Below are 27544 nucleotides of genomic sequence, written 5' to 3'. Positions count from 1 at the left end.
CTTCGGCTGGTCCCGGGAAGACCTTCAGCAACTATGTCTCTCTGGCGAGAGAGGCTAGGAAAGATGACCAGTTTTTTTGTTAACTATGCTGTTGAGCGTGCTGGCAGGGATATGACCAAACGGACCCTGTTGAGGTGTTTCATTCGCTGCATCCCAGAATGCTATGATCTGGCTGGGAAACATGTGTCTGAAGGTCTCGCGGCACATTCTACCAGAGGAGTGGCTGCAACCTCCACCCTACAGAGGGTTACCCCTGTCCTGGACCTCTGCCGGACTTCAACGTAGGCGTCACTGCTCACGTTTGCTCTGCATTACTGCTTGGATTCCCTTTCAGGCCAGGACGCCCATTTCAGTAGGGTGGTCCATTTTATTGTATAGGTGATGTCCTCGCTCTCCTCCCTTCTCCAGATCTACCTAGTGCTTTGGGAGTCTATCATAGATAGGAATCTGTGCGAGAGAAATCCATTAGAAGAGCACATTACTTGCCACTTGTGTAAGGTACTCAAGGTGGCAACAGTAAAGACAGACACAAGTTCAAGGGTGTTTATTAAACTGAATATGCAGGTTGGAAAAACACCTAATCTTAACCTAAATCTAAGATGGGAGTAAGCTTCAACCATCAAATAAAAAATAAGGCAGTCCTTGTGTCATCTTGTCAAATCAAAAAGGGCCTATACTAAAAAACCTATTGCCAAACCTTACAACTAAATACAATAAAAATGTGGTATAGGAGTCATAAGAAAGAAAGAAGTGTTGACAAATAATATGTCAAGATGCAATAGCCGGGATCTCATCTCCCCACATTTTGAGCACAGGACAAGGTAGGACCTTTGAGCACAGCACACTCTCGAGCTTTCCCAGCACGAGACAACAGTCCCATTCTCAGTTAGCAGGAGCCTTTATGGCCAAGTCACTTTTCTCTCAAATGTCTCTTGCCTTTGAGGATCTGGTGTATTCAAAAATAATAAATAAAATGTTCCTTTCCAGTTGTATTTAGGGTGATGATACTTCACCCTTGGGTCCCTCTCTTCCGGGCGCAGACCCCTCTCGAATGTTGGCCTCCCTCTGTCGGGTTCACAACAGCTTTTATTCCACGTGTCGTTGCGTGATAGCTTTTTACCCCTGGATCCCACCTCTGCCGGCTCAGACCCCTCTCGACAGTTAGCTTCTGCTCAAAGCACTTGTACCTGTTGCAATCACAAGTCTTAATGTCTTTTTAAACAACAAACTGTTGACATCCCTCTGTCGGGTTCACTCTTGCCAAACACATTGTTCCTTCTCTTTTTCTCATAACAAAGGATTTGTCCCCCTTAGCTTTCAATGGTTTTTGTTAACAGTTCTTTGAACTTCCCTTAAGTTGCTACTTTGCTACCTTTGTTCAACACAGTTCGGTTTCTTATCGGCTCTCCCCTCGACTCACCGGCTGTGATGAACCATTTGGCATTTCTTGTATCTGGAGTCAAGGACGGTACCACAGTAGCAGGTGCCCGTCTCTTAGCAGGTGCCCGTCTGCTTAGCCTAGGCATGCTCCATGTACAGTTGGCATCTGCTGCAACACATGCTGGCTATTGTTCGCGGTCTTACTAATCCTTTCCTGGAGGTTTCTTGGATTGCGTCAAAAAGGGCAAGGTCGTGTCTCTCCTTGTCGCCCCCTCGGTTCTCTCCTCCTTTCGAATTGCCGTACTGTCTTGTCGTGTGTCCTGCCTTGCTTGTAGTGTGCTCTCGTACTCCACCTTTTATCACTGTGGGGAAGGGAAAGTGGCGTCAGGTGTGTGAGATTCTGGCCAATTACCTGACTTTGTCTGACCCTTGTATTGGGACATGTTAGGTAAACGGCCCTGGTGTTAGTCAGTTGTCTTTCGCGGTGTACGAAAGTGTTTGTGTTTGAAAGGGGGGGGGCAGTGTTTATGAATGTCCTACATGGTTGGATGGGGAAAAGCTATTGAAAGAAGGGGGCTGGACTGGATACCAGGGGGAGCATGTGGATGCAAGACTCATGAACGTGTCCCTCCATCACCCAGATCATTAAAAACTTAGTGTGCCCCCACTGATGGCCCCCAACATGGTGATTTGACACCAGGCAAGGACGGGGAGCTTGGAGGCTACACAGTGCCTGAAAACTTGGAGGAAATCGGTGCACCAGAACCGAGGATTCGTCCTTTGCCCTCATAGCGGGCAAAGTGAAAGCGAAAGAGGAAGGTCGGGGCTACTGCGCAACTCCTAGTCCTTGAGGTGAGACAGTGGAGGGTGAGCCTGACCCAGTGCGCAGACGGCGATACCGGCCCTCCACCTACCCCCGCCCCTCCCTCCGGTTCAGGGGTACTGTACTTTGACTGGCGAGGGAATGTGCAGAGCTGGCCAGCGAGGGAAGACACTGTGCCCCGCTTCCGGCACTGGTGCTCATGCTGAGGGTCCCAGCTTTCCTGGGGGACACCAGATGTGTTGAGGACGACACTGGGCACCCAGCCGGTGCTCGGGGACAGGGAGGTCCTGTCCTGGTCCCTCCCTGCCTGGAGGAGAGAGGGGAGATTCAGGGCCTTTGTGGGCTCCTGGTCACGGAACACTGGGCTCTGCTTTGGGAGCCCGGGCTCTGGCGACCAAGGTCGCGCCCAGAAGAGAGGAATCAGTGACCCGCAGGGTTAGAGCCCCCTCTTAAGGGGCATGTGCCCGCGCTGAGGCCTAACAGAAGTAACATCTGAGGAGGAGGAGGAGGGGGAGGAGGAGACCCCCTGGAGAGGTACCTTCCTCAGAGCCAGGTGCCCCGCGGTGGAAGGGGACCTGGATGGAACTGCTGGTCTAAGCTACACCCCCTGGAAAATCCCTGAGAAGGTGGAACCAGAGTGACCCTGAAACCCTTTCCCTGTGCTCTTGGCATCACTGGGGCCCTGGTGGTAAGGAGGTAGGGAGGCAGCAGGCACGAGGAAAGAGATTCCTCCGTAATTTGAGACCATGGCGGACGGGGCCTCCAGTGGGCAAAGGATAATAATTCAGGTGTGTGGACCCCGAACTCGGGGGGGCGTGTCCCCGCCTGCCCATTCCCTGCCAAAGAGGATAGAAGACCCCCGGGGAAGAGGTCTGTTGACTTTTTAGTGGTGCTGAAATCTCTCTGGACATCTCTCCAACCTGCAACACTGCGAAAAGTCCCTAAGCCCGCCTGTGACCACAAAGGCTACCTGCCCCCAACTAAGCACCTCCGGGGCGCCTACACTACCCATGTTTCTTCGAGATCACCTATCAGAGGGGGAGTGTGTCCCTGAGGGACCCTGCTCACGACGGTACTCCACCCACGGATGGTTTCGCATGAAACGCAGATCACGCCTGGCTGAATTTTCATACCTGGACAGGAAGGAAAGCAGTGACAACAACAGAGAAGGGGCAATGCCGGCGGGGGGGTGAGGACTTGATGGCGACGAAGGACATCACTTTGCTACTGGAAGAGATCCAGGGCATGAGGGCCAACGCTGGCGGAAAAGTGGACAAGATTAATGTCAGACTTGACAAAATGGAAGAGAAGGCTGCAAGAGGTGGAACACAACAAATTCTCTCTGGACATCCTGAAGACCCAAATCGAAGTAAGAATGGGAGACACAGAGAGAAGGGAAGCAGAATCCCAGAAAAGGAGGGAGAGACCGAGAGAGACATCCAGAGAACAATCCACAAAATCACGAAACTCCTCTTCGAAGACGACTCACTTGACAAAACCAAAATTGAGAGGGTTCATCGGGCTGGTGGCCTGTCAGGAGGCCCGAGATTGGTATTGGCGCGCTTTCACAACTACCCGGACAGGCTCAAGATCCTAGACGAGGATCACTATATTCCAGGATTTGTCCTCCCTCACCCTCGCAAAGAGGCGGATGTGCCTACCTCTGATGAAGTGGTTGAGCGGAAAAGGTGTGCGCTACAGATGGGGATTCCCTTTCTCAATCTCCTACGAGCTTGAGGGACAGAAGTACAGACCTGCAGTGGAGGAGGAAATAAATAGAGCCAGAAGAGAGCTACTTACCGAGGAAGGAGTCGCCTTGGGATCCCAGATGGAGAATGTAGGAGACAGAGGATGGCGCATCAAGGGACCGAAAAGGAGGAGAATGCCGGGCTTCAGGAAATTTATGAAGCTCAATGCCTCCGCCCCTAATGCATCCTGATCATACTATTAGGGGTGACACGGGCTGATCTTGGCATGAAGGTTCACTCACTGCTACGTAGTTTGGTTCTCTGGATCTTCTGACATGTAGATTTAGACTACAGCTGTGTTCCCTAGGGGTAGTTCAGGGAAAAGGGGAGAGCAGAGTCCATACCTTAAGGTCTGTAAAGAGCTGAAAGATTTGGTTCAGGGTTTCAGAAAGTTTGCAATGTTTTAAAAATGTTTGGTTTGTTTGGGGCTGATTTGGAGTTTGTGGCAAGGGTGGGGACACCCGACACTGAGGTGCAGAGAGATGTGGCCTAGGCTTCGAGCACGATTGGTGACTCGGACACGCCTTGTAATGGTAACTGGGAGGGACCGAGTGCTGTCGGGGCGGGTGTGGTGGTGGGGAGGGGGATGGGGATTGGGGATTCGGGTGGGGGGGTTAGGTTAGATGTGATGGCTCGTCTAATGTTCACCTGTGTAATTGAGCCTTTAGAGCTTGGGGGACTTATATTCTTTCTGGAGACTCACTTTGGGCATAGGACTTGCATATGGCTGCGATAGGTGGAGTTGATAAGGGTGACAGTCTCTGTGTATGTACACTGAATGTTAAGGGACTCAATTCTCCCACAAAGAGATCTCTGGTTGTCAGAGAGTTTAAGTGGGCAGGGATTGATGTCCTATTCCTACAGGAAACCAGATATCGGAGGGGCGATGAGCGAAAGATCCCTTGTGACCTTATAGCGAGTGAACACTGGGGGTCAGGAATCTCCAGAAAGGCGGAAGTGGGAATTTGGGTACGGAAAGGGCTCCGGCTGGAGGTAACAAAGAAATGGTTTGATACAGAGGGGGGAGAGCCCTGCTGATCTCAGGATTGATCAAGAAAGTAAGACTTACCTTCGCAACGATATATGCCCCAAACCAGGGCCAGAAGTGATTCCTGCAAAGAACCTTCAAACAAATAATGGTAGAAGCACAGGGGCACTTTATTCTGGGTGGAGACTTCAATTTCTGGATGGAGGTGAATCTGGACAGGCAGGCTAGGCGCAAAGGGGAAGGGGGAGACTCAGAAACAGGGAGACGCAGAGCTCAATATGGCCATGGCCTATGGTCTGAGGGACATTTGGCGGCATTTACACCCACAGGTAAGTAGATTCACTTTCTTCTCTGACCCACATGGTACTCTCACGAGAATGGACTACCTGTACATATCAAGGGGACTATGGGAAGTGGCAAGGGAACTCAGGGATTTAACTATCTCGTGATCAGACCACAACATGGTCTCAGTAGAAATTAACTGGGAGGGATTGTACCCCAGAAGCTCCAAGTGGAGATGTAACGATTCATTGCTGAAGGATCCAGTGGTTAAAGGAGAAATGTAGAACAGAATTAGGGACTTTTTTTTTTACCATCAGTGACACAGGAGAGGTGAGGAAGGGCCTGGTGTGGGATGCGGCTAAGGCCACAGTGAGGGGGCTTGTAAGAAAAGGGAACACAAACTCATAGATAAGGGCCTAAGGGAAAGAATAGGAGCCCTGGAGAGGCTTGCTCAGTCGACACCCAGAGACAGGTAGGACTGTATTTTGGAAGCCAGGTGTCTGAGAGAGGAGTTAAAACTGCTGGAGGAGGGGAAGATAGTTTGCAACATACAGTTCCTTCAACAAAATGTTTGAGAATGGAGGTAAGGCTGACACGCTTTTGGCCGCAAGACTGCAGGGACAATGAGCAGAGAGATGGATCACGGTGGTTGAGGACAGGGTGGAGGGAGAAGGGGATACGGCGGAAGGGATTTGTGAAGCATTTGCAAAGTATTTGCTTCATTCTATGAGGATCTATACAAAAGGGAGGCTAAGGCTCCCATGGGGGAGATCGACCAATATCTTGAGGGGTCCCACCTCCCCTCTCTACAGGGGACTGAGACGGAGGCCATGGATGTCCCGATCACAGGGGAGGAAATTCAGATGGCTATAGGTCGTCTCCGACTGGGGAAGGCCCCGGGCAATGATGGTTTCACCCTGGGTTTCTACAAGACCTTTTCGACGGTCCTGCTTCCCTTCCTGACATACTCTTCAATGATATTATGGAGACTGGGAGAGCACCTGACTCCTTCGCCCAGGCCCTCATTACAGTCATACCCAAGGAGGACAGGAACCCTAGATCCTGTGCCTCCTTCCGCCCAATCTCACTTTTAAATATAGATGCCAAAATCTACGGTAGGGTCCTGGCGGCAAGCTTGGAGGTGCACCTACCAAAAATGGTTCACTCTGACCAAGTGGGTTTTGTGAGGGGACTCCAGGGACCGGACACCATGAGAAAGACATTGCATCTGATTAATGTAGCCAGAGAGATGCAGGGGGACCCCACTATTCTCTCGGTAGATGCTCAGAAAGCTTTTGATAAGGTGGAGTGCGATTTCCTTTAGGTGGTCCTCATTAAGATAGGGCTGGGCAAGAGATTTCTATGGGGCACTATGGCAATTTACTCCTCCCCAAGGGCTTGTGTCTCGATTAATGGCAGATACTCGAGGTGGTTCAGCCTGGGAAGGGGGACGAGGCAGGGATGCCCGCTTTCCCCAGTGCTCTTTGTGCTCTCACTGGAACCCCTTGCTCACAGACTGAGATGGGATCAGTGGGTGGAAGGAATTAGGGTTGGTGGGAAAATCTATAAACTGAGCTTGTAAACTGAGGACATGCTACTCCATGTGGTGCACCCACTGACCTCGGTCCCGGCCGCAGTCGAGGTGATTCAGGAATATGGTTGACTGGCGGGGTTCAAAATTAATACAGGCAAATCAGTCCTTTTCCCATTAGACAAAAGCAAAGACTGAGAGGAGGTGCGGTTCCTATCATTGAGCATGATGGACATTGCACTACTTGGGCATTAATGTTACAAGAGAATTGGAGGGCTTATAGGAGGTGAATTCCCCTCCCCCCGCACCCTGCTGATGACGGGAGTGGAGAAAGACCTTGGAAAATGGAACAAGCTGACCGTTGCGGATGGGGCGACTGAATGCGATCAAAATGGTAGTGTTCCCCTAGATTCTCTATTTGTTTCAGATGCTCACCATACAGCTCCCCAATGGCTACTTCAAGGTGTGCTCTCTCACGTTTCCTCTGGCAGGGGAAGAAACCCAGGGTTTCATATGAAAAATTGACCCTCCCGAAGGACAGTGGGGGGGGGAGTAGGGCTGGGACTCCCGGACATACATATGTATTAAAAAGCTACACAGCATAGGGTCCTTAATTATCACACACCTCAGAATGCAGGAATACCTGCAATGGGTGCACCTTGACAACCACCATCTGAGGCCGGCGACGGTCGGAGAGTGGCTATGGGTTCCCAGGTAAAAACTATTTCGTAGGATAAGGGGGCACCCCATTCTGGCCACCATTTGGGGTATTTGGTGCCAGGGAGTGGGATCAGCTGGAGTTACAACTTGGCTATCCCCGCTGGCTCATCTTTGGATCCCGGTGATCAGGGACACAACCCTGAATCCTGAGAAGTTCCAAAATTGGTACGAAGGAGGACTGGAAAGGGCAGGACAATTATGGAAAGATGTTAACTTCATTGTTCTACAGGATCTGCAAGAGGCACTGGGGATAGGCTCGCTATCAGTTTTCCTATATATACAATTGAAGGGGGTGATGATGAGGGAGGTCTGGAAGGAGAAATAACAGAGGAAACGTATACCCTTTGTCGAGAGGATCTTAGATACCGGGTCAGGTACCAGGGGATTAAGACTTGGCAGAAGATGTGCCGTGGGGCCTCCCAGACATCCCTTTCCTGTCAGTAGAAACGACATGGTATCAAACTCTTGTATAGGTGGCAATATGACCTGGTCAGGCTCTCCACGATTTATCAAGGACCAAGCCCCATGTGTTGGCTTAAGTGTGGAGCATGAGCCGACTACTGGCATATGTGGTGGGGATGTAAGGTGATCCAGTCCTATTGGGATGAAGTTGGATTAAAGACCTAGACTGGGTCACAAGGGGTAAAACACTGATGCTGATACTATTTGGTCTACAAGAACAGGGAGGAGAATACATCAGATTTGCCTAAAATGATTCATAGTTTTCTCCTGGCTGGAAGGGCATGTTTGGCAACACACTGGAAGAGGGAGCTTCCCCCCGCAAAAGAACGAATGCGTCATCACGGGCCGGACCCTTTACCGGATGGAACACCTAACAGCAGCCATTCATGGAGACGCTGGTTCAGTCAAACTGGAGTGGTTGGATTTCCATGGAAAATATCTTTAATAGACCTGGGGGGGAATCATTTGCCACTCAAAACACAAAGCCTAGACTTTCCCAACTTAGAGGGCCACATACACTAATTGGAACTGTCACCTGCTCAAGAGACTAAGAATTGCCCCAGCAGTGCAAGGAGAAATGGGTGAATGCGAGAGAGCCATTTGATTATTACGTTGTCAAGGGGTCGGGAGAGAGGGCTACGGGACACACTTGCATTCTTTGTTTTCTCTGTATTTTCTGAAAATGCTATTTATCCGGTCGAACGGATCCAATGTTACAAATGTGAATTGTGTTCCTCATAAAACGCAATAAAACTTGAAATGAAAAAAAAAGAAAGAAGGGCAATACCACGTCTCACTTGTCGGTGTTCCACTTCCACTCACCGAGGACCCACCATCCAGGTGATCCTCTCTCACTAGTCCACCCCCAGGAACTGTATCCAATAGCGATGGCCGTGTCCTGGTCACCTGGATGACAGATCCCCAGGGACTAGTTAGGGAGACACCTTCAGTTTTTCCCACACTTGGTAAATACTCTTTTGAATGGATGTTCATTCTATGGATTCCTCATCACCTCCCTACATGGCCCTCTTGGCGGATAGCTAGTACACCTTCGGTTGCGCAGTCCGACAGCGCCAGTGCGCTATGGAAAAATGGTGGGACTGAGGTCACAGGACGCAGCGGCTCTATATAAATGAACCTCTTTGTCATGCCTGGTTCAGTGCGCCCTCTGGCAGCGGAAACATTTCCAGAGAACACCTGCGCTGTAGATGGGGTTATCATAGATTAGCTCCTTGGGAGTAACATCCATCAGAAACAACATTGCTGAGAGGTAAGTCACTTGTTCTTTTTATCAACCCCACTATTCTACCTTCTGCTAGAGCTTTCTTTATCATACTATCTTCCGACCAAGGCCTCCTAGCAGACTACGATCGCGCAGTTCCTGGGAAGAACTTAACTTGCCTTGAAAAAGGTTTACGCACTTTAAAACTGCTATGGTGGTGAGCTAACACTGTACAAAAACCATAATATAATAATGGTCCTAAATGGTGTTTCTTAAAGTCCTCCCACAGGCTTTTTGTTATGTGGCCTTTATTTGTCCGAGTGGGCCGCTAGGCCTGGCCATAATTGCACTTTTTCTGACATAGGTTTATCCTGAGCCCACAAAAGCCCCCTTGGTTTGTGTCTTAACCGGTTTTCCCTGCATTGGGATGCTCCAGGCTTCCCAGTCCAAAGATGTGGATGTGCCTGTGGATTTGGCTAGTCAGCCCTTCTTGGTTGGCCATCAAAGCGTGTATGCTGCTCGGCTGTGGTTTGGTGGACTAGCTTATCGAGCCTCTGAGTGAATGTTAATTTATATATTTTTGCATTTATAAAGCGTGCAAAAAACCCACAGGCATCAAAGCGTCAGTTACAAAGAGGGGTATAGAAGAGAGGGAGTGGGAGATAGAGGGAGAGCAGCAGATACAAAGGAAATCATTATCTTTACAGTTTCAGTTGTACAGTCTGGTTTTGAATTGTTTCCTAAAAGGCCAATTTGATGTTTTGGCCTGCCAATGAGGCGGCAAAGCGGTCCACAGATAGGCTGCTGTAGTCGGAAAGCTAGAGCCTCTGACATTCATGCGCATAAATCATGGGGTGGTCAGACGGTGGCTATAGATTGCTCTGGTGGGGCCGGAGGATGAGTGTTGGATGATTCTCTGCAAGAGGTAGGACGGGACTAGTTCGAGAGGCAGTGGTGGGTGACGGAGAGAATTTTTTAATTAATTCTTTATCTCACTGGTATCCAGTGGGCTGCTTTTCTTGACATATGGTCTCATTTGGTAATTTTGAAAGCGGCACAGTTAGCATTCTTATGGATGATCTGGAGCTTGTTGAGGTTGTGCCCCAAGGTGCAGCCAAGAGAGAGTTGCAGTAATCCAGTCTAGCGCCATTTACTGCTCGAGCGATGGTTAGGTGGTCTTGTGTGGCCAGGAAAGGGTTTACTGCATTCAGGAGCTTGGTGGTATTGCCCGCTGATGAGGCAATAATGTTGACGTCCCCGGTCATGCTAAGGCTGGAGTCCAAGTAGACATCGAAGGTCTTGACAGAAGGAGAAACTGGGCTGGTGAGGGAGTCCATGGTGAAGGACTAAAAGTCATGGTCCAGTTTGGCAGCCGTGAGGGGACCTACTATGAGGATTGTGGTCCTGTCTGTGTTAAGGCAGAGTTGGTGGGTGGGCATCTAGACTTGTATGGTGTCATAGATTTGGTTGATGGTGAGTGTCTTGTGCATGGTTACCCGTGAGAGGGAGGAGGATATGGGTGTCATCAGCATAGTTAGTGTTGAGATGCCGAGGATGTCCAGGTGATCGAAGAGGTGATTGGTGTAAATATATATGGTGGGGGTGACACAAGATCCTTGCGGAACACTACAGAGAACTGGCGTTGGGACGGCTGCCGCGGTACCTGCATAGAAACAGAAGGTTCTGTCTTCTAGGAAAGAGGTGAACCAATCGGTTGCTTCGTGGGAGAAGTTGGCAGTAGTGACAAGGTGGTTGCAGAGGGTTTTTTGGGGTAACCAGGTTGAATGCCGCCGACAGGCCGATCAGGAGTAGTAGGGCTAAGTTGCATGGGTCGCAGAGGCCGTCCATTTGGTTTTTTTAGGTCGAGGAATGCGGATTCAGTGCCATGAACAGAGCGGAAGCCTGATTGGCTTGGGCTGGGGATGTTGTTGTTTTCAAGGTGGTTTTAAATTTGGATATCTGTTGCGCGGTCCAGGATCTTTAGTAAGAAAAGGATGGAGGTGATGGAACATTTGTTTGTGGCAATAGAAGGATCAAGGGAGGCTTTTTTGAGGAGGGGGGAGATCCAGGCTTCCTTGAGTTTAGGTGGGATAAAGTAAGCTCTGAAGGAGGCGTTGACGATTGCTGTGACGAGTATGAGGGATGCTGCACAGTCTTTGATGAGCAGGGCGGGGCAGGTTTTGCCTTGGCATTGTGAGAGCTTAAGGCTGGTGATGATCTTGGTGACATTGTCTTCTGTAAGGGAGCAAGCTAAACAGGGTGGAGGTGGAGGGGATGGGATGGGACATGGATGGGTGACGGGTCCGAGCTGGGAGGCATTGTGAGGACGACTTCTTGTTTCTCTTGTATTTTTTGTGGTGGGCGGGGAGTTAGTGTGAGAGAATCTTCGCTGTTTTGACAGCAGGCCGCGTCTTTGGTGAAGTTAGCTGTGGGTGTGGCAGGGGACTCCATCTCATGCATGATGGAGAACAATTCCCGAGATTGGGAGAGAGAGGTGGCTTTGGCGGTGTCAATGGCCACCTTGTATCCTTGTTAATATCCGAGGAGGACCATAAACATTCCTGATACCCATTCCTGAACTCACCAGAAGACAGTGTACGAGACAGGCTGATGCTGAGGATCCTGGTGTGGCCATACTGGCTGTGTCACTGGTGGTTTGTCCTCAGCATCCATGCTCCTCTGTGCTGTTGAATCCTGCTTAGGCTCTTCCTGTGCTTCTTCCAGCCTACTTGGCTGGATTGTCGGCCTGTCCTTGCTTGAACCCCTCCCATCCTGCTGCTCCTGATGAATCCTTCTGACTCTGGTGCCTAAAGGTGGTGGCACCCCCCTCTTTCTTGTGCTGGTCTGGAATACTGGCCAGCACAGCGAAATATTTCTATCCCACCTCATTTCTTTATGGGGCATCTTGAGTCCACCCCCTTTTGTCTTCATGAGGCAGTCTTCCTGATTGCTGCCTTGACCCTTGGTTCTCCTGTTAGCTGTTCTGATCTGCTTGGTTGGTCTTCCTGACTGCATACCTGGTGGTGTCCTCTGCACTGTGGGTAGTCTTCATTGCTTAGATTACCTTGTCTGTATCCTGCCTGCAACTGGGGTTCAAGTCATACCGACCATAGACTCCCAACTACTATCTAGTCGGCCAAATCCCGACGTTGAAACCCGCTAGTGCACCCATTGTTCCTGGACCTTTATTCCACTTCAGCAAGCACCTTGAGTACTCTTAATGGGGTCCTAAGACCCGGAATCATTGTTGGTCACCCCCCAGTAGGGTCTCCTGGCTCAGAGTGCTTGGCTGAGGTGTTTCTCTGCGCCACCCTACCGTAACTATCCTGCATGACTGAGCGTGAGCTCACTCTGCAACCAGCTTCCCCCTCGTGCTGGTAATCTAACATTGGGCTGAACCTTTTCTGTGGGGGTCCCTCAGACTCTCCAACCTGCTGGTTCCCCAGTCTGCTGCTCTTTTGGGACAAATGTCATACTTACCCAGTTTGGCACCATTACCGCAGTAGGCCTATTGAATTTGTTCTATTGTTCTTGGTGGAAGAATATTCTAAAACTTTAAAAAAAAACGGGGCTAATGTGACTAAACAGTTACATACCTAGATGCTGACATTTCCTGTACCCCCTGGCAACCTTTGGGTTTGCTGGACAATTGGTGTGTTTTAAAAATGTTGTGGTGTTTTTAGATTAATGTTCTAATAATAAATCACTGTATACCACTCTTTAAAATGTCCTCACATAGTTAATTTGAATTGTCTGCCAGATTGTCTTGAGCTGGTGTTGGAGCACTAAACCGCATTTTCCACCTGCTGCACGATTTGGGCCTCTCCCTCATTTCACACAAGTCTCACATGACTCATTCCAGTCCCACCAGTTCATTGATTCAATTCTCGGCACCTGGTTGAGTGCAAGACTTTTCTTCCTGAGGGCAGGGTACGAAATAGCCAAGTGATCAGCTATCTTCACAACTAACCTGTCAACCTGGCTTCAGACTTCCTGTGTCTACTGTGTCTCATGGAAAATACATTTTTCTGGTACCGGTGGCTTTGCTTCGCATATGGTATCCTCCATACCCCCCAATTCTCCCCTTACTTACTGTTACTGTAACTTAACAGTATTGTAACACAGCTCCATTGTACCTTTGCCTTCTAACCTGTAATCCTATTAACCTCTGATGTGTACAGCGCTCTGCTGCTTCTTGATTCTAGGTCTGCACTAAATAAATACTGTAAATAAAATGAGTTTCCTCCAGTGATTAAAACGCTGTGGGTGGTCTCTTCACAGGCACCATGAAAGATCTTCTGGTCTCAGAGTGTTGAGATGCTAAGTGCCTGGCAACCACTTTGCACCACAGAGAAGGATCTCGCTCCTTAAGAAACCACAATTGTATCCCTCCGTACCATCTAGTTTTCACCCAATTTTGCTTCTGCCATGTCTTATGAAATTGATGGAATCTGTGATCCCTCCCCTGCTTAAATCCTTTGTAGAGTCCACTAACTTCTTTAATCCGTTTCAGTCCGTCTTTCGTACTGGCAGGGGTACGGAATCCGTGCTTGTATCAATAGTGGATGATCTGGCATGCCTTGTTGATCAGGGTGGAGTGGGGGCACTGATTTTATTAGACCTGTCGGCTGCATTTGATACCGTTGCCCACCCCACCCTGATCACCCGTTTGTCATGTGCTGGACTATCTGGACAGGTACTTGCGTGGTTTTCTTCCTTCCTGGAGGGTCGGTCTCAGTCTATCACCTTTTCATTCTAAATCTATGTCTTTAATTTGCGGAATCCCTCAAGGTTCTCGGTTATTTCCTATTTTGTTTAACATTTATATTCAGCCACTTGTCGGACTCAACCTCTCCCATGGCTTCATGTGCTATTCCGACGCGGATAACATGCAAAATATTTTGCGGCTTGATTTCTCTTCTTCCAAGATGGCTACGCGGCTGAGGGATTGCCTTGATGCCGTGGGAGTTTGGATGGCCAACAACTGGCTGATGCTTAATGCTGAAAAAACAAAGGTGCTGGTTGTAGGTTGCCCTAATCCTTCTCTCTACTGGACCCCTGATTTATGGCCTTCCGCTCTTGGGCCCTCCCCTTCTCCAGTTGTAGTGATGAAGGATTTAGGTGTAAAAATCTCAGCCTCTCTGTCGATGAAGGATCAGGTTACCCCCATTTGTCAGTCTGGTCACTTAAAGCTGCGGACTCTTCGCAAGGTTCTTCCTTTTATCCCCTCCTGTTTTCACACCACAGTGGTTTCCTCTCTGGTCTTTAGCGGTATTGACTACTGCAACTCCCTCTACCTGGCACAGCCAGCCTATCTGCTTCGCCGTCTTTAACTGCTACAAAACATGGCAGCCACGGTGATTCTACATCCTCCTTTTGGCTCTCGTATGCCTCCACTTCTACACCAATTACACTGGCTCCCAGTAGAGAAGCCTGTTCTTTTCAAGTCTCTCCGTATTGTGCACAGAGCGTTCTATAAAATCGGTGCCAGATATATTCAGGCCAAATTTTGCCTTACATTCATACTAGAGTATTGCGCTCCCAATCTTTTTTGACGATCCAGATCCCTTCAGTAAAGCGTTCACATGTGGGGGGACGAGCCTTCTCTGTGGCAGCTGCGAAAGCCTCAAACTCACTCCCTTTTGCTCGGCGGACCGTGACACCTCAGCTATCCTTTCGCCGCTTACTAAAGACCCTTCTGTTTTACGATTGTCCCTTCTGTCATCTTGCTTTCCTCTGGGCTAGATGGTCTGTAGTGTCAAGATGCCTCTGGGTGTATGTTGCGCTTTAGAAATGTACTTAACATCACATAACATACCAGTGCATATCTGCCAAACAGCTATATGGGCTTCTTTGCACACTTTTGAAAAACACTTAGATGCTAGTCACGGAAAACTCTCTGCATGGTGGAGCATGCAACGAACTGACCTCTGCTTTGCTACCTGGCATAGACAAAGTATCAGCAATTGGATTAGCCATGGTTGCGTGCCGTCTCTCTGATCAGGGAACATGTGTCATTATGCTGACGGACGAAACAGTGGCCGTGTGCTCAGCAAACCTGGTGGTAAAGGTTCACTCTCGCAGTGCAGCGAAGTGATGCAGCTGTGGCTATGGTACAGGAAGATCAATGTCCCTGTAACAGCCAATCTTCCTAGACCAAGAACCTGGTGGTTGATGCCTTCTCCAGGCAAGGGAGTTTTTCACTCCCTTCAATTAAACTCTGCCAGGATGTCTTGAATGATATCGTCACCCTTTTGGGGAACCCTCAATTGGACTTCCTCACAACCATTGTCAAGAGGAAAGGCATATTTTTCTGCTGCTGGTAATTTCTCCGGAGAGGGACACTGGGGGCTGCACGGATTATGGATTGGCACTGTGATCATTTCCATAGATTCCATCTTTTGGGTTCTCAGAAGATAGAGGAGGTTCACACCACCATGACTATGAATGCCCCAGATGGGATTCTGAGGATGTGATAGCCAGGCCTTCTAGACTTAGCCATATTCACACTCTGGAGCCTCCCAGCAAGGGTGACACTTTCTCCTGGTCGGTGTGAAGAGTCCTACACCTGAATCGCATTACCTTGCAGCTTCATGCTTGTCTGCTGAGAGGCTAAGATATAAGGAGCAGGACCTATCAGTTGACGTCGTCCTCTCTGCCAAGAAGCCCATTACTTATTATATTTCTACCTTTAGATGGCATGAGCTTTTAGTATGGTGTTGAGAGAGGAATCTGATCCCTTTGCTCTATCTGGCAACCACTCTTCTGGATATTTGCCCTTTCCTTAGCCAGGCAAGGCCTTCAGATAGGCACAGTAAAATGGTATTTGGCCGCCATCTATCTTTAGGAGAACCCCACAGTGTAGCTTTTTTTTTCATACCTACGATTATGCAGTTTTTAAGTGGTTTTTGACTCTCATTGTTCCTACAAGTGACCTGAATTCAATTTTGGCTTTTTTAAGGGTGGCTCCGTTCAAGCCCTTAAATATGTTCCTTAAAAAGTACCAACTCTCAAAACTATTTTCTTGGTCTACTTGGAGAGTAAGTGAACTCCAAGCCCTGTCATGCAAAGGTCCATCCTAAATTTGGATTTGCTAAAGGAGAGTCACTCTGAGAGTGAGGCTGACCTTTCTTCCGAAAGGGATGTCTCTGAAAAATGTTCTTGGCTGCTAGATCTGTAGTATGAGAGACTCAAGGAAGGATGACCAGTTCTTCATCTTAGTTTGCTTCCGCCAAGATTGGTGTTAAGATGGATTTCCAAAATTGACCCTGGGAGGTGGATTTTGGGAGGTCAACCTTTTATGTCACCATACATGAAGACAGTGAAGTCTAGCCAAACTCAGTCAATGTAGGTAGCATGGTGGCAAGGCTTAGACGCTGGAGGGGTGTGACGAATGGTCTAGGGCTACAATGAGAGAGACACAGAACATTCGAGTGATTACAGCCAGACAGGGAAGTACAAAGATATACATTGATTTATTATGCATTTAAAATACACACTAATCAATAAAATCTCTAGGTAAGTAGTATCACTCAACTACTATAAAAGACGTATGTACATTCACTCTTGTTAGAAGATAGAAAAGCATTTGATTAAAACTAGTGGCGTACAGGTAAGTAATTGGATTCAGAAAACAGTATAAGCACTTGAAATAGAGCAAAGCAAAATCAAAATAGACCCCCAACACTAAGTCTAGCCCTGAGATGGAAAGAGGCCTAATTTCCTTGGGTTGTCTCTTTTAAATTCTGGTAGGTTTACTTTCGGATTGGACGATGCCAGTGGTTGTGATTCAATGGTCCAAAAGTTAAGAGAAGTTCAGATAAGTAGCTCTCTCTAACCCACTACACTAAGGAAGGATTAGGACGTTATCATAGACTAGACCACGAATTATCTGAGACCGGCAGGAGAGAGAGAAGTCCAGGATGTTATGCCCATGTAACCCTATGGGTATTGAATGGCGGGGGAGGTGGTGTGTTAACTTACCCTCTTACTCAGATTTTTCCAGAGACCACTTCAGAGGTTCTGTATTCCATTGAGGACACATCCTTCAGTGCTTTGTTGATTTGAGGGAGGCACAGGGATCGAGGGTGCAAAGGTAGGTTTTTGGACTGGGGTTTAGTTTTGGTCGATCACAGTACCTGTATTGAGGTTCCAGAGACTGCCAGGTGGTCACCTTTGCCACAAAAGGACAAAGACTTCTGCAGAGCAGGCGACCTCATGAGATCTCCAGGGAGTGAAGAAGACTAATTGTAATAGGAGTCATCACGATCATGTGGCATACCTGATCTTCAATTGGCGAGCAAAAGAGCAGGTGCTGCTACAGTTTCTGTAGAAACTGGAGGGCTGAAAATTCAGCAGCAGGCTTCTTGTTAGCACCAGTTGAAGACCCTCTGAGTTACAAGGATGCACTCAGGATGGCAATGGCTGCAGCGAGGTAGGCTGGGAGAGAGCTTGTCAGTCCTGAAGGCAAGGCTCCTCGAGCATGGGTTGAAACTGATTGTTCCCATTCACCCACACGTTGACACACTGACAAGGACCTTCTTGAGATCAGGACTTCGCCGGGACTTGGATACAGGCAATGCTGGTCAGCTGCAATGATCATCCTCTGATCGTCAGTGGGCTGCACTTATTCTTAGGGGTATTAGCTTTCATCATCTCTCGAAGGTCTGCAGGAGTCCTCCTTTTATCCAAGATCTTGACTGGAAGCGGGCTGGTTAGGATCTGCACCATTCAAACTACAGTGGCTATCACAACATGGATAACCATTGACCATACAATCTTCCAGCAACAGACACTGAGGGGATTGGTTGTGGTCAGGGACCAGACAGTTTCAGACCCCATATCTGGTCTCACATATACACACACTGTCACTTCTAAGGGATTCTTTTGTCCTACGGATTCCTCATCTATTATACCCCTATCTCGGTGCACCTTTTCTCCAGAAACTTTTCCGCCACCAGAGTGGTGCAGCACAGCTCTGTGTCGATTCTCTGTCCAAAGCCTCTATGCACTCTGCGCCAGATATGACATAAGGGCCAGTATATGTAGCGGCGCCGTGACCTCAGTACCTTTTTTCCACACACTTCAGTTTAATTGGGAACACGTTCATCAAGCTTAGCTATTTTTTACAACGCCATGCCTCCTCTGTCACAGGCCTCGGGATTCAAGCCATTTGTGGATTGCAGATGTCTGCCTCGCATTCACGCTGAATTTGTTTATACTGTTTGGGGGAGGATCACAACACCCAGGATTGCGGGTCATGCCAGTCAATTCACCGAAAGGCCCTGCGGGAAAAGGCAGCACAGATTTTCACTTTTATCCAAAGGTGTACAGTGAGGTGTCTCTATTGAGGTCGCGTGGAGCACGTCGGCGCTCCGAAGATCGGTTGGCTCTGTGCATGGAAAAGGAGAGGCAGCAGCATCATAAGAGGTCCCAATCTCTGAGTGGGTCCTCACAACGACATTAGTCTTTCTCTTCAAAGAAGAGCAGCCACCACTTCAGGGAATCGCGAGTGGCCAAACGATGTACCTTCTCCATCCCAAACTGCCATGCTGGAGGAATGGGAGAGTTTCCACCGGAAGATGTTGGACATCTTCGCCAAGGTGCCAACTGCTCCGGCTTCAGCACCTGATCCGGCCCTGGCCTGGCTAACCACCTTTCTCACTGACCGATCCTCTCAGGTCCAACTGGTTCTTTCCTCTTGTCTATCTTTCTCTACCTGTGGTGTTCCCCAGAGGTCTAACCTCTCTCCCCGGCTGTTTAGCCAATACCTGGCTCCTCTCGCCCACCCCAGAGCAGCTCTCTGCTCCAACTTTCAGTGCTATACGGGTGACACACAGCACTTTTTCAGGCTCCACTCGGCCATTTCTACCCCTTGTCTCATTCCTGACTGTCTGTCTGCAATTCAGGAGTGGTGTGCCGCTAATGATCTCTGCCTCAATGCCAGTAAGACTGGGATCCTCCTCATCGGAACACCATCTCCCTCCTTTCCTCTCTCTCCTTTCCTCTCTCTCTCTCTCTGGCCGCCCACTCTGGGTTATTTTCCTTCTCCTACCTGTGGGGCTAAGAACCTTGAGGTCCTCTTCGACTCCACCCTCTCCTTCTCTCCTCACATTTCTGATGTCTTTCAGAAGTCAAACTATCAGCTGCACCTCCTCAAAGGTATTCTTTCCTTCCTCACTTTCCCCCAGAGCTCACTGTCTCCTTAGCTCTGGTCCTCTCAATGATGGGCTACTGCAACAGCCTCTTTCTAAATCTTCCTGCCTCTACTCTCCGTCCTCTACAACTTATCCTGAACAGTACTTCGAGACGTGTCCTTGGCCTCAAGGCTTTCTGGGACCTAGGTCTGCATTGCCTCCAACTCTCTCTTTCTAAGTGTCTCCCTTCTCGAGCTCTCCACTCATCCACCTCCAACTCTCTGAGGGTCCGCTGCTTTTCCAAGCAGAGAGTTGGTGGCAGATCTCTTTCTTCGGCTGGGGCCTCCGCCTGGAACAGCCTCTCTGCCTCTCTCAAGCTTGAGCAGAACCATCTTCGGTTCCGGAAGCAACTCAAGACCATCATCTTCGCTTCCCTTTCTCTCTTCCTCTCCCCTGCGGAGAACCCATCTGTTCCACGCACCTGGTATCCTGGCCACCCCCCTGTACCTCGCACTGCCTTTTGCTCCCCCGTAGCACTTATAATCTGTATCTGTAACCCTACAGTCCACCCACTCTCTGCACTTATTAGCCACTCGCTGGCAGCACCTTCCGATTACCGGCACTTAGCTACCCGTTGGCTGCACTCTGATACCTGCACTTCTCCTTCTCCCCTCGCTTTTGCACGTCTCCATCTCCCCAACCCCGTTTGCACTTCTCCCGTCCCCCCTGTGCTTGTGCGATCTGAATGACACAAGGCGTAAAATCGTTGTTTTGTCCTCCCTCTGTTTCCCCCTCCTTGTCTTGTTGCGCCTAGAAACACTTATGTGCAGGCGCGTTATAAATATATCATATTTAATCTTATCACCTGTGGCACAGGCGACGGTGCCGTAGGGTCCCACCACGTCTGTTGCGACCGGCAGGTACTGACCTGGAATATGGAGTCTTACCAAATAAAGGCATATTTTTGGTTCTAGATTCTTTTGTTTTTTTTAAAAATCTTTTTATTAAAAATGTTCAAAGAGAATCAAATACAATAGAGAAAATCAAAATAAGATATTAATACAATAATAACATTAGAGCAATATCAGTAAACTAATTCTTATGTCTTTCTCCTACCCTCCTCTCCCCTCACTCCCCTCTCTCATCCCCCTCCCCTCCCCGGGTTATAGACTTTTATTAAACAGAAAATGTGTAATCCTAGCTATCTCTAATTAGAGTTGGTTTCCCTATCTCAACAAAACTAAAACTCTGGCCGGTCAGGAAGTCCGTAATGTCCAAAATAAACATACCGTCTTAGTCGCAACTCGTATTCTATACCTGTCACTTAAACACAAATCACTAAGCTAACGGAAGAGTTCTTATCCCAATCCAGTAGAATGACTCTCCTCCTGGGTAGAAGTCTCTCAAAGTTTGGGTTTTTATACTGTTCTACAAGTTCTCGTAGTTTACTTCCAGTCTATAGCAGGTTTTTCTTGGGTTACTTCAACTTAGATTCTTCATCAACTATTAGTTCTTTCCACTGGCTTTGGGTTATCGCTGCTTGAACACTGTCCTTCAACTTGCCCCCACTGGGACGAGGGAGAGAGTCCCTGAGCTCTCCTTGATTATTCACCTTTTTACCAATATTTTTCAAACTACCCTCACCAGGACGAGGAAGAGGATCCCCGAGTCCCTTCTTGATTCTTCAATACCACAGTCTTATGGAACTGACCAGGGAGTTGTCACACAAAATGATCTACTTCTCTCTTGTCTTTGTGTTTCACATCCTCAAGTTTTCCCGACCCCCTCTTTCCGTACTTATTACTGTTCCTGTTACCTTCTCTCGGAGAACTCTTCACTGGTTTCACCAGGTGTCGCGGATTCATTCCTTCTCATTCTTCTTCTGCTTTGATTCGGGCGGCACGACTTTGTGGCCCGTTAGTGTTGGTGGTCAGGGCGCAATTTCCAGACCAGCCGGTCCTGCCATATCAGGTCATGCAACCACCACAGTTCCTCGTACTTCCCATGCAAGTGCCTGCGCTGCTCCACAGTAGGCTAGTGTTGGTGGTTTTGGCGTAGTTCTTGGACCGCACGGTCCACCCACCACAAGTTAGGCCACTGCCACCAACCCACGGACTCTCAGCTTCAAGGTTGTCGACTCCCAGTCGACTTTAGAGACTCTTTCCAGGTGTCCCTTGGTCTGTTCTCGCCACTCCACTGCGCTGGTTCGCTGCAGCCTTCCGACACTCTGCTACAAACACGTGGGCTTTTGGCAGCCTCCTAGCTTGCCGACTTCTCCTTCTGGATGTCCTTGTCCTTCTTTGCTGTTTAGCTTAAGTAGCTGGTACTGCCTGAGCGTAACGTCAGTTTGATTGACAACAGTTGGTTGAACACTTCATGCTTGACGGTAGCATTCTTTAGTTCTTCTACATCCCAGTACCTATCGTAGTGAGACTGCCTGACACATTACAGTAACTTATTGCCTCTGATTTTACCATGGGTAAGGAAGGGCTGGGTGTTGTCTGTACCCTGTGGAGCTGGGAAATAAAGGGGCTGTATCCCAGATGCACGTCCTTGTCCCCAATAGGGATGTCCCACCCCATGAGGTCCTCCCGCATATTACCACCCCTGGGGGGGACTATCGGTTAGCGGCCTCACCTCCCTAGCCCCATAGAAAGGGGCTCCCTTCTGGGGAGAAGTGACATCATCTAGAGGATCATCACTGTACCCTGTGGGGACTTCTCCTGCACGCCTGAAAGCTTGGGCCCGGACCAGAAAGAAGCCATGGTCTCTCTGCACTGATATCGCAGCTCCACAGGAATATCCCCTTTTTCCTATGGATGCTTTTATGTCGGATGCATGATCTCTGTGATGAGGAGGGTGACCAGGTTCCTTTTGGGCTGTAACCCCTCTGTGCTTGAGGGAAGTGGGGGATTTCCCAGAACAGTTTTACGGGGAAGGTGACGATGTGCTGACACTGGACCTGCAAGGATCAGTGGCCTCGACACTTCCAGAGAGATTAACTTTTTGCCAGCTTCCACCCCATGAAAGCCTCAGGCGGCTGTATTCCAGTGCTTGATGGCTAAAGTGGCCAGGATTTTGGGGTGGTCTGCCCCATCCAGAACTTTGTGGCATTCTGGGTGTGGTGCCCAAGGAGGGAAACGCTCCTGCCCTTCAGTGTGGCAGTGGAATTGCCCGTACTGGAGGCATGGGAGAAGGCTGCCTCTATTCCGGCTGTGGGCAGAGACATGCCAAAGAAACACCATCCCGCTCAGTCAGACCCAGCCTTTCTCTCGTCCCATGCTTCACCAGCTAGCCTGACCACATCTACCTTCATGTCCCTTCCACCGGACAGGGAGAACAAGAGGTTTGACGCAGGGCACAATAAGGTTTTTGCATCAAGCAGTTAGGCACTGCGAACCGTGAATGCCTCTTGTGCCATGGCAAAGTTTTTCTTCGGAAGGCGGTGGGCAATGTGGCCGAGCACATCCCAGAGGGAGAAATGACAGATGATTTCCAGTCCCTGGTCACTGATGGCAAATAGGCAGCAGTCAGAGTTGGACACAGCAGACTGGTTGGGTAGGACCATGACCACCAGCACGGTGGTCAGGCACCACTTCTGGCTGAGGACGCCCAGGTTTGTGGTCAACACCCAAGCCAGACTGTTGGACATGCCCTGATACTGCAAGCCCTCAATCTGCAGGGGTAGTTGGTTTCACAGGACCTTCAGGATGCCTATCAATTCGTTGAAGGACAGGAAGCACCCAAGGTTCTTGGTGGGCGAACACCATTACCAGTTCAAGGTCCTGCCATTCTGTCTTTCTTCGACTCTCGGCGATTTCAGCAAACTGCTGGCAGTGGTAGCGGCTCGCCTCAGGAGGAAGGGCATTTATGTCTTTTCCTACCTGGGTGATCGGCTTGTCCGAGCTTTCTCCCCATATCTGTTGTCGGAGCACTCTTTTGCAGAGCTTGAGCTTGTCCCTGAACTTCAAAAAGTCTCAGGTTTTTCCATTCCAGTCTCAATTAATCGTGCAGTCTTGGCACTTGCCTGGGCAAGACTTTCCCACCGGAGGATCGAGTGGCGATCATGTTTTTGATGGTCAATGTCCTCCAGTCATAGGAATGAGTTTGTGCCTCTGCTTTTCTGCGCATTCTGGGCCTCATGGACTCCTGCTTCGCAGTGGTGCCGGAAGCAAGGGTGCGCATAAGATCACCTCAGTTGGCTTCTCCTTTGCCAATTGTCATAGATGCAGGGCCAACCGTCGGACATTCTACAGTTCTCGTACCAGGTGTCTCAAGATATCACGTAGTGCGCTGTGCGAGTCGACTTGCTGAGAGGTGAGTTGTTTCCCGTCCATGGCCCCGGGTGATGGTGGTCCATGATGCATCTCTGAATGGCTGGGGCCATCACCTGTCAGACCTAATGCTGATCAGACTGTGTTGTACCATAGAGTCTCTGGAGCACACCACCTTGCTGGAGTTGAGGGTGAACAGACTGGCCTTAGTCGCTTTCCTCCCTTCTGGGAAACGCAAGACTGTGCTGGTCCTGACAGACAACACAGTGGCCATGCACTACCTCAACCTAGTGGGTGGTGTGGGGTCCTTGCCTCTGAGCAGCGAAGTGTCTCTGCCGGTGGCTCATCGGGCCAGAAGAGAGAATGTCCTCGCGGATGTCTTGAGCAGACAGACTTCAGCCTCCCACCAGTGGGAGTTCTGTCAGGAAGTTCTGTAGGAGAGCCCCTCCCTTTTGGGGGGCTCCTCAAGTGGACCTCTCTGCTTTCATTGCCAACAGTTTAGTGCAAGTTGCTCTGCTCCAGCGAATGTCCTCATCAGCAAACTCTGCTGGATGCACTGACGGTCATGTGAATTTTTTACCTCCTTTATGCATTGCCGCCGATCCCTGTCATTCTGCTGGTTCTCAGATAGGTTGCTCCTGTTCAAAACCACGATGTTCATGATTGCCTAGGCCCAAAGAATGTGGTATGGATTTGCTGGACATATCCATCTGCCCTCCCTGGTGCCTCCTGAGGAGAGTCGACTTGCTCTCCTCAAATTCAAGGAGTAGGACTTGTCAGACAATGTCCTTGATGTGCTCCGTTTAGCTAGGAGGCCCCCTACAAAATATGTGTATGCATGCTGGTGGCGTCAATTTTCGATTTGGTGCCAGAAGACGGACCTGGATCCTTTATCCTGTCATCTATCCTATGTGTTGGATTTTCTACTATGTTTGGCCCAGGTGGGTCTGCAGAGTGCCACTGTACAGGGTTACCTCACCACTATTTTGGTATTCGAGGTTCCCAGAATAGGGCTTGTTTTTCACAATCCCGACTGTTATGCATTTCTTGCAGCGTTTGTGTAACCAATTTCATCCCTGCTAATTTATGTTTCCTACGTGGGATTTGAATTTAGTTTTAACATTTCTTATGGGGGCTCTGTTTGAGCCCCTTCATTTGTGTTGTATTAGATTGCTCACCCTTAAGGTGATTTTCCTGGTTGCTATCACTTCCACAAAGCGGGGGGTGTGAGCTCCAGGTGTTGTCTGTTTTACATCCCTATTCGTTTTTTTCCAAAGAGAAGCGCACGTTAAGAGTGAGACCCTCCTTCTCTCTCAGAAGATCAATTTTCCTGTATTCTTTCCCCTATCTCACCCTTACGAGGCTGAGGAACAATCTTATTGGTTGGACCCGGTACAGACCCTTAAGTTATACGCCTCTTACTAGATAGGCTTGGAAAAATGACCAGCTTTTTATTGGCTACGCTGATGGTGCTCATGCTGGCAGGGCAGTGGTGACCAAACAAACCCTGCCCAGGTGGATCATTCTCTGAATCTCAGAATGCTATGATCTTTCTGTTAAGGATGCACATGTTCACTAAGCATTACTGCTTGGATTCCCTTGCGAGCCAGGATGCCCATTTTGGTAGGGCAGTTCTCCAGATTTATCTGGTTAAGGTGGTGTTCTTGCTTCCCCCCCCCCCGCCTCCTCCAGGTTTATGAGGAATCTGTAGGAGGTAGAATCCATTAGAAGATCAATTCAGTTACCTTCCGGTAATGTTCTTTCTGATGGATGTTCCTCCCACAGATTCCTCATCGCCCTCCCTTCATGCCCCTCTTATGTGAAGCTGGTATACTTTCGGTTCTATGGTCTCTCAGCTGCAGAGTGCTAGGGGGAAAAGGGTGGAACGGAGGTTAAGAGGTACAGTATCCCTTAATATACTGGCCCTGGCATCCTATCTGGCACCGCAGCACCTCGCCCTCTGGCGGCGGAAACCTTTCCTGAGTGAGAAGCTGTGCTGGCATAAGGGTTTTCATAGATGAGAAATCTGTGGGAGGAACATCTATCAGAAAGAACATTATTGAGAGGTAAGTAATTTGTTCTATGCCCAGAAAAGCAGACGCTTTCCCTGGGAAAGGGCCAAAGGACAGGCGAAAATCTTGTGACACGATCGTTTTACAATACATGGTACTCTTTATGACATTATGTGCTAAAATGCAAAAGTTTTAAAGAATAAAAAGTAAACATCATGGTAGAAAGCTACAAAAGAAAATGTTTAGATTCAAAGTATCCTAACCGCACTTCCGTTTAAGGTGATGAGTGCAGCTTTAAAAATGAGAGAGACATAAAGGGCCTTAACATCTTTGCCACAGCAGTAATAATGTGCCGGTTATTCCATGTACCGGCACATTATCGCACCAGCAAAGCACACGTTTGCTGGTGGGGTGGCGGAATTACCTCCAGCCAAATGCTGGAGTTAATTACGCCACCCCACCAGCAAAAATAGCCAGTATTACCGGTGCCGGTAATATTGGAAAATCCACCCACCCCGCTATGGAGTCCGATTTAACACCCTTGCCGGCACTCACAATCTGGCAGTAATTCCACTGGGCTGAGTGCCAGTAATACTGTCAGGATACCAGCAACCTTGTAATGAGCCATATAGTGTCCCAGCATTGATAGTCTTATGGACTGATAAGTTTCCCCCTAAAACTTAGCACAAAGCAATAAGTAAATCAGAAGGCTTTACTTAACCTCCAAAAGGTAGGGTTAGCATTCAAAACAAAACAAACAGAAAGGCTGTCCCATTGATGTCTATGGGATGAAAGCAAGGAGCAAAAATAAATCTTTCCTAACACTTGGAAAAGTGATTTTCAACCATACTGTGGCTCTGTTTATTTTCGGGGAGCTTGCAGTAGTCGGGCAGCCTCAAAGCATGTTCTGCCAAGGCCCTGGTGTCCACTTCCTTGCTGCAAAAAGGGGCATTCGTCTTGCATATCTGCCAAGCAGCGGTATGGTTTTCTCTGCACACTTTTGCAAGCATGACTAACCCGACTGCTTTTAAGGCTACGATTCCTGTTTTAGTCCTGCTTTTCTGCAGAGTTTTTTGGTTTAGGTGATGTTCCTCGCTCTCCTCCCTCCTCCAGATTCAGTACTGCTTTGTGACTCTGAGGACTCTGGAAGAAAGCAATCCATTAGAAGAATAAATTACTTACATTTGTAATGTTCTTTCTGATTGATTATTCTCCCACAAATTCCTCAACTCCCTCCCAGCCTACCCCTCATGTAGAAAGCGTGTTCTCATCAGGTTCTACATTGCCTCAGCTGCTGAACACAGGGGAAACTGGTTGGAATGAGGATATGGGACATGGTGTGCTCCATATATAATATGCATGGAATCACTTCTGGAGCCTTCGAGTTGATTGCTCTGCTTCAATGCAAGCCAACCTGAAGCATCACTGCACAGCCTTGTGGCTGAAAGATTCCCAGAGATCATGTGTGAGAATAATCCATCAGAAAGAATATCACTGAAGGTATATAATTTGTCCTATAAGTGTGTTCTTTAGTTTGACTTGAGCATTACATCATTACTTGGTTTCTTGGGAAAGCTTGTTCTGCATGAAGTAAGAATGTGATATGGCTCTAGGACAAGAGAAAGGTGAAATGGTGGCTTTAAAGTAATGGATATTTTCCCTGCATTGAAGTGTCTGAGCCGACTTTGCCCAGAAAGACTAAAACTCCACTAATGCTTCCTTCATGCTTTCTGCAGGTGCAGATGACAATAACTTGAACTCCATCTTCTATGAGCACCTTACACGCTCACTGCAGCACACGCTCTGTGGAGACCTACTACTAGGCCGCTGGGGCAATTATGCAACTGGTGACTGCTTCATCCTGGCCTCGGACTACCTGAATGCTCTGGTGCACATTATTGAGATTGGCAATGGCTTGGTTACTTTCCAACTACGGGGACTGGAGTTCAGAGGTGAGACAAATTCT

The 27544-nt window shown here is 48.8% G+C and overlaps 1 protein-coding gene across 2 annotated transcripts in view; it reads left to right on the top strand.

Moving 5' to 3' along the window:
- Positions 1-27544, top strand: part of PCNX3 (pecanex 3) — a 1956057-nt gene that overhangs the window by 1477284 nt on the left and 451229 nt on the right. For both annotated transcript variants that reach the window (XM_069644841.1, XM_069644840.1), the window contains one exon: positions 27315-27530. In XM_069644841.1, the coding sequence (XP_069500942.1) occupies positions 27315-27530 (216 nt within the window). The remainder of the gene's footprint in view (positions 1-27314; positions 27531-27544) is intronic.

Source organism: Ambystoma mexicanum, chromosome 2p, assembly GCF_040938575.1.
Source record: "Ambystoma mexicanum isolate Mex_15411 chromosome 2p, UKY_AmexF1_1, whole genome shotgun sequence".
In the NCBI taxonomy this organism is placed as follows: domain Eukaryota; kingdom Metazoa; phylum Chordata; class Amphibia; order Caudata; family Ambystomatidae; genus Ambystoma; species Ambystoma mexicanum.
The sequence above is the reverse complement of the archived record's forward strand: the minus strand, read 5'-3'. Positions and strand labels throughout refer to the sequence as shown.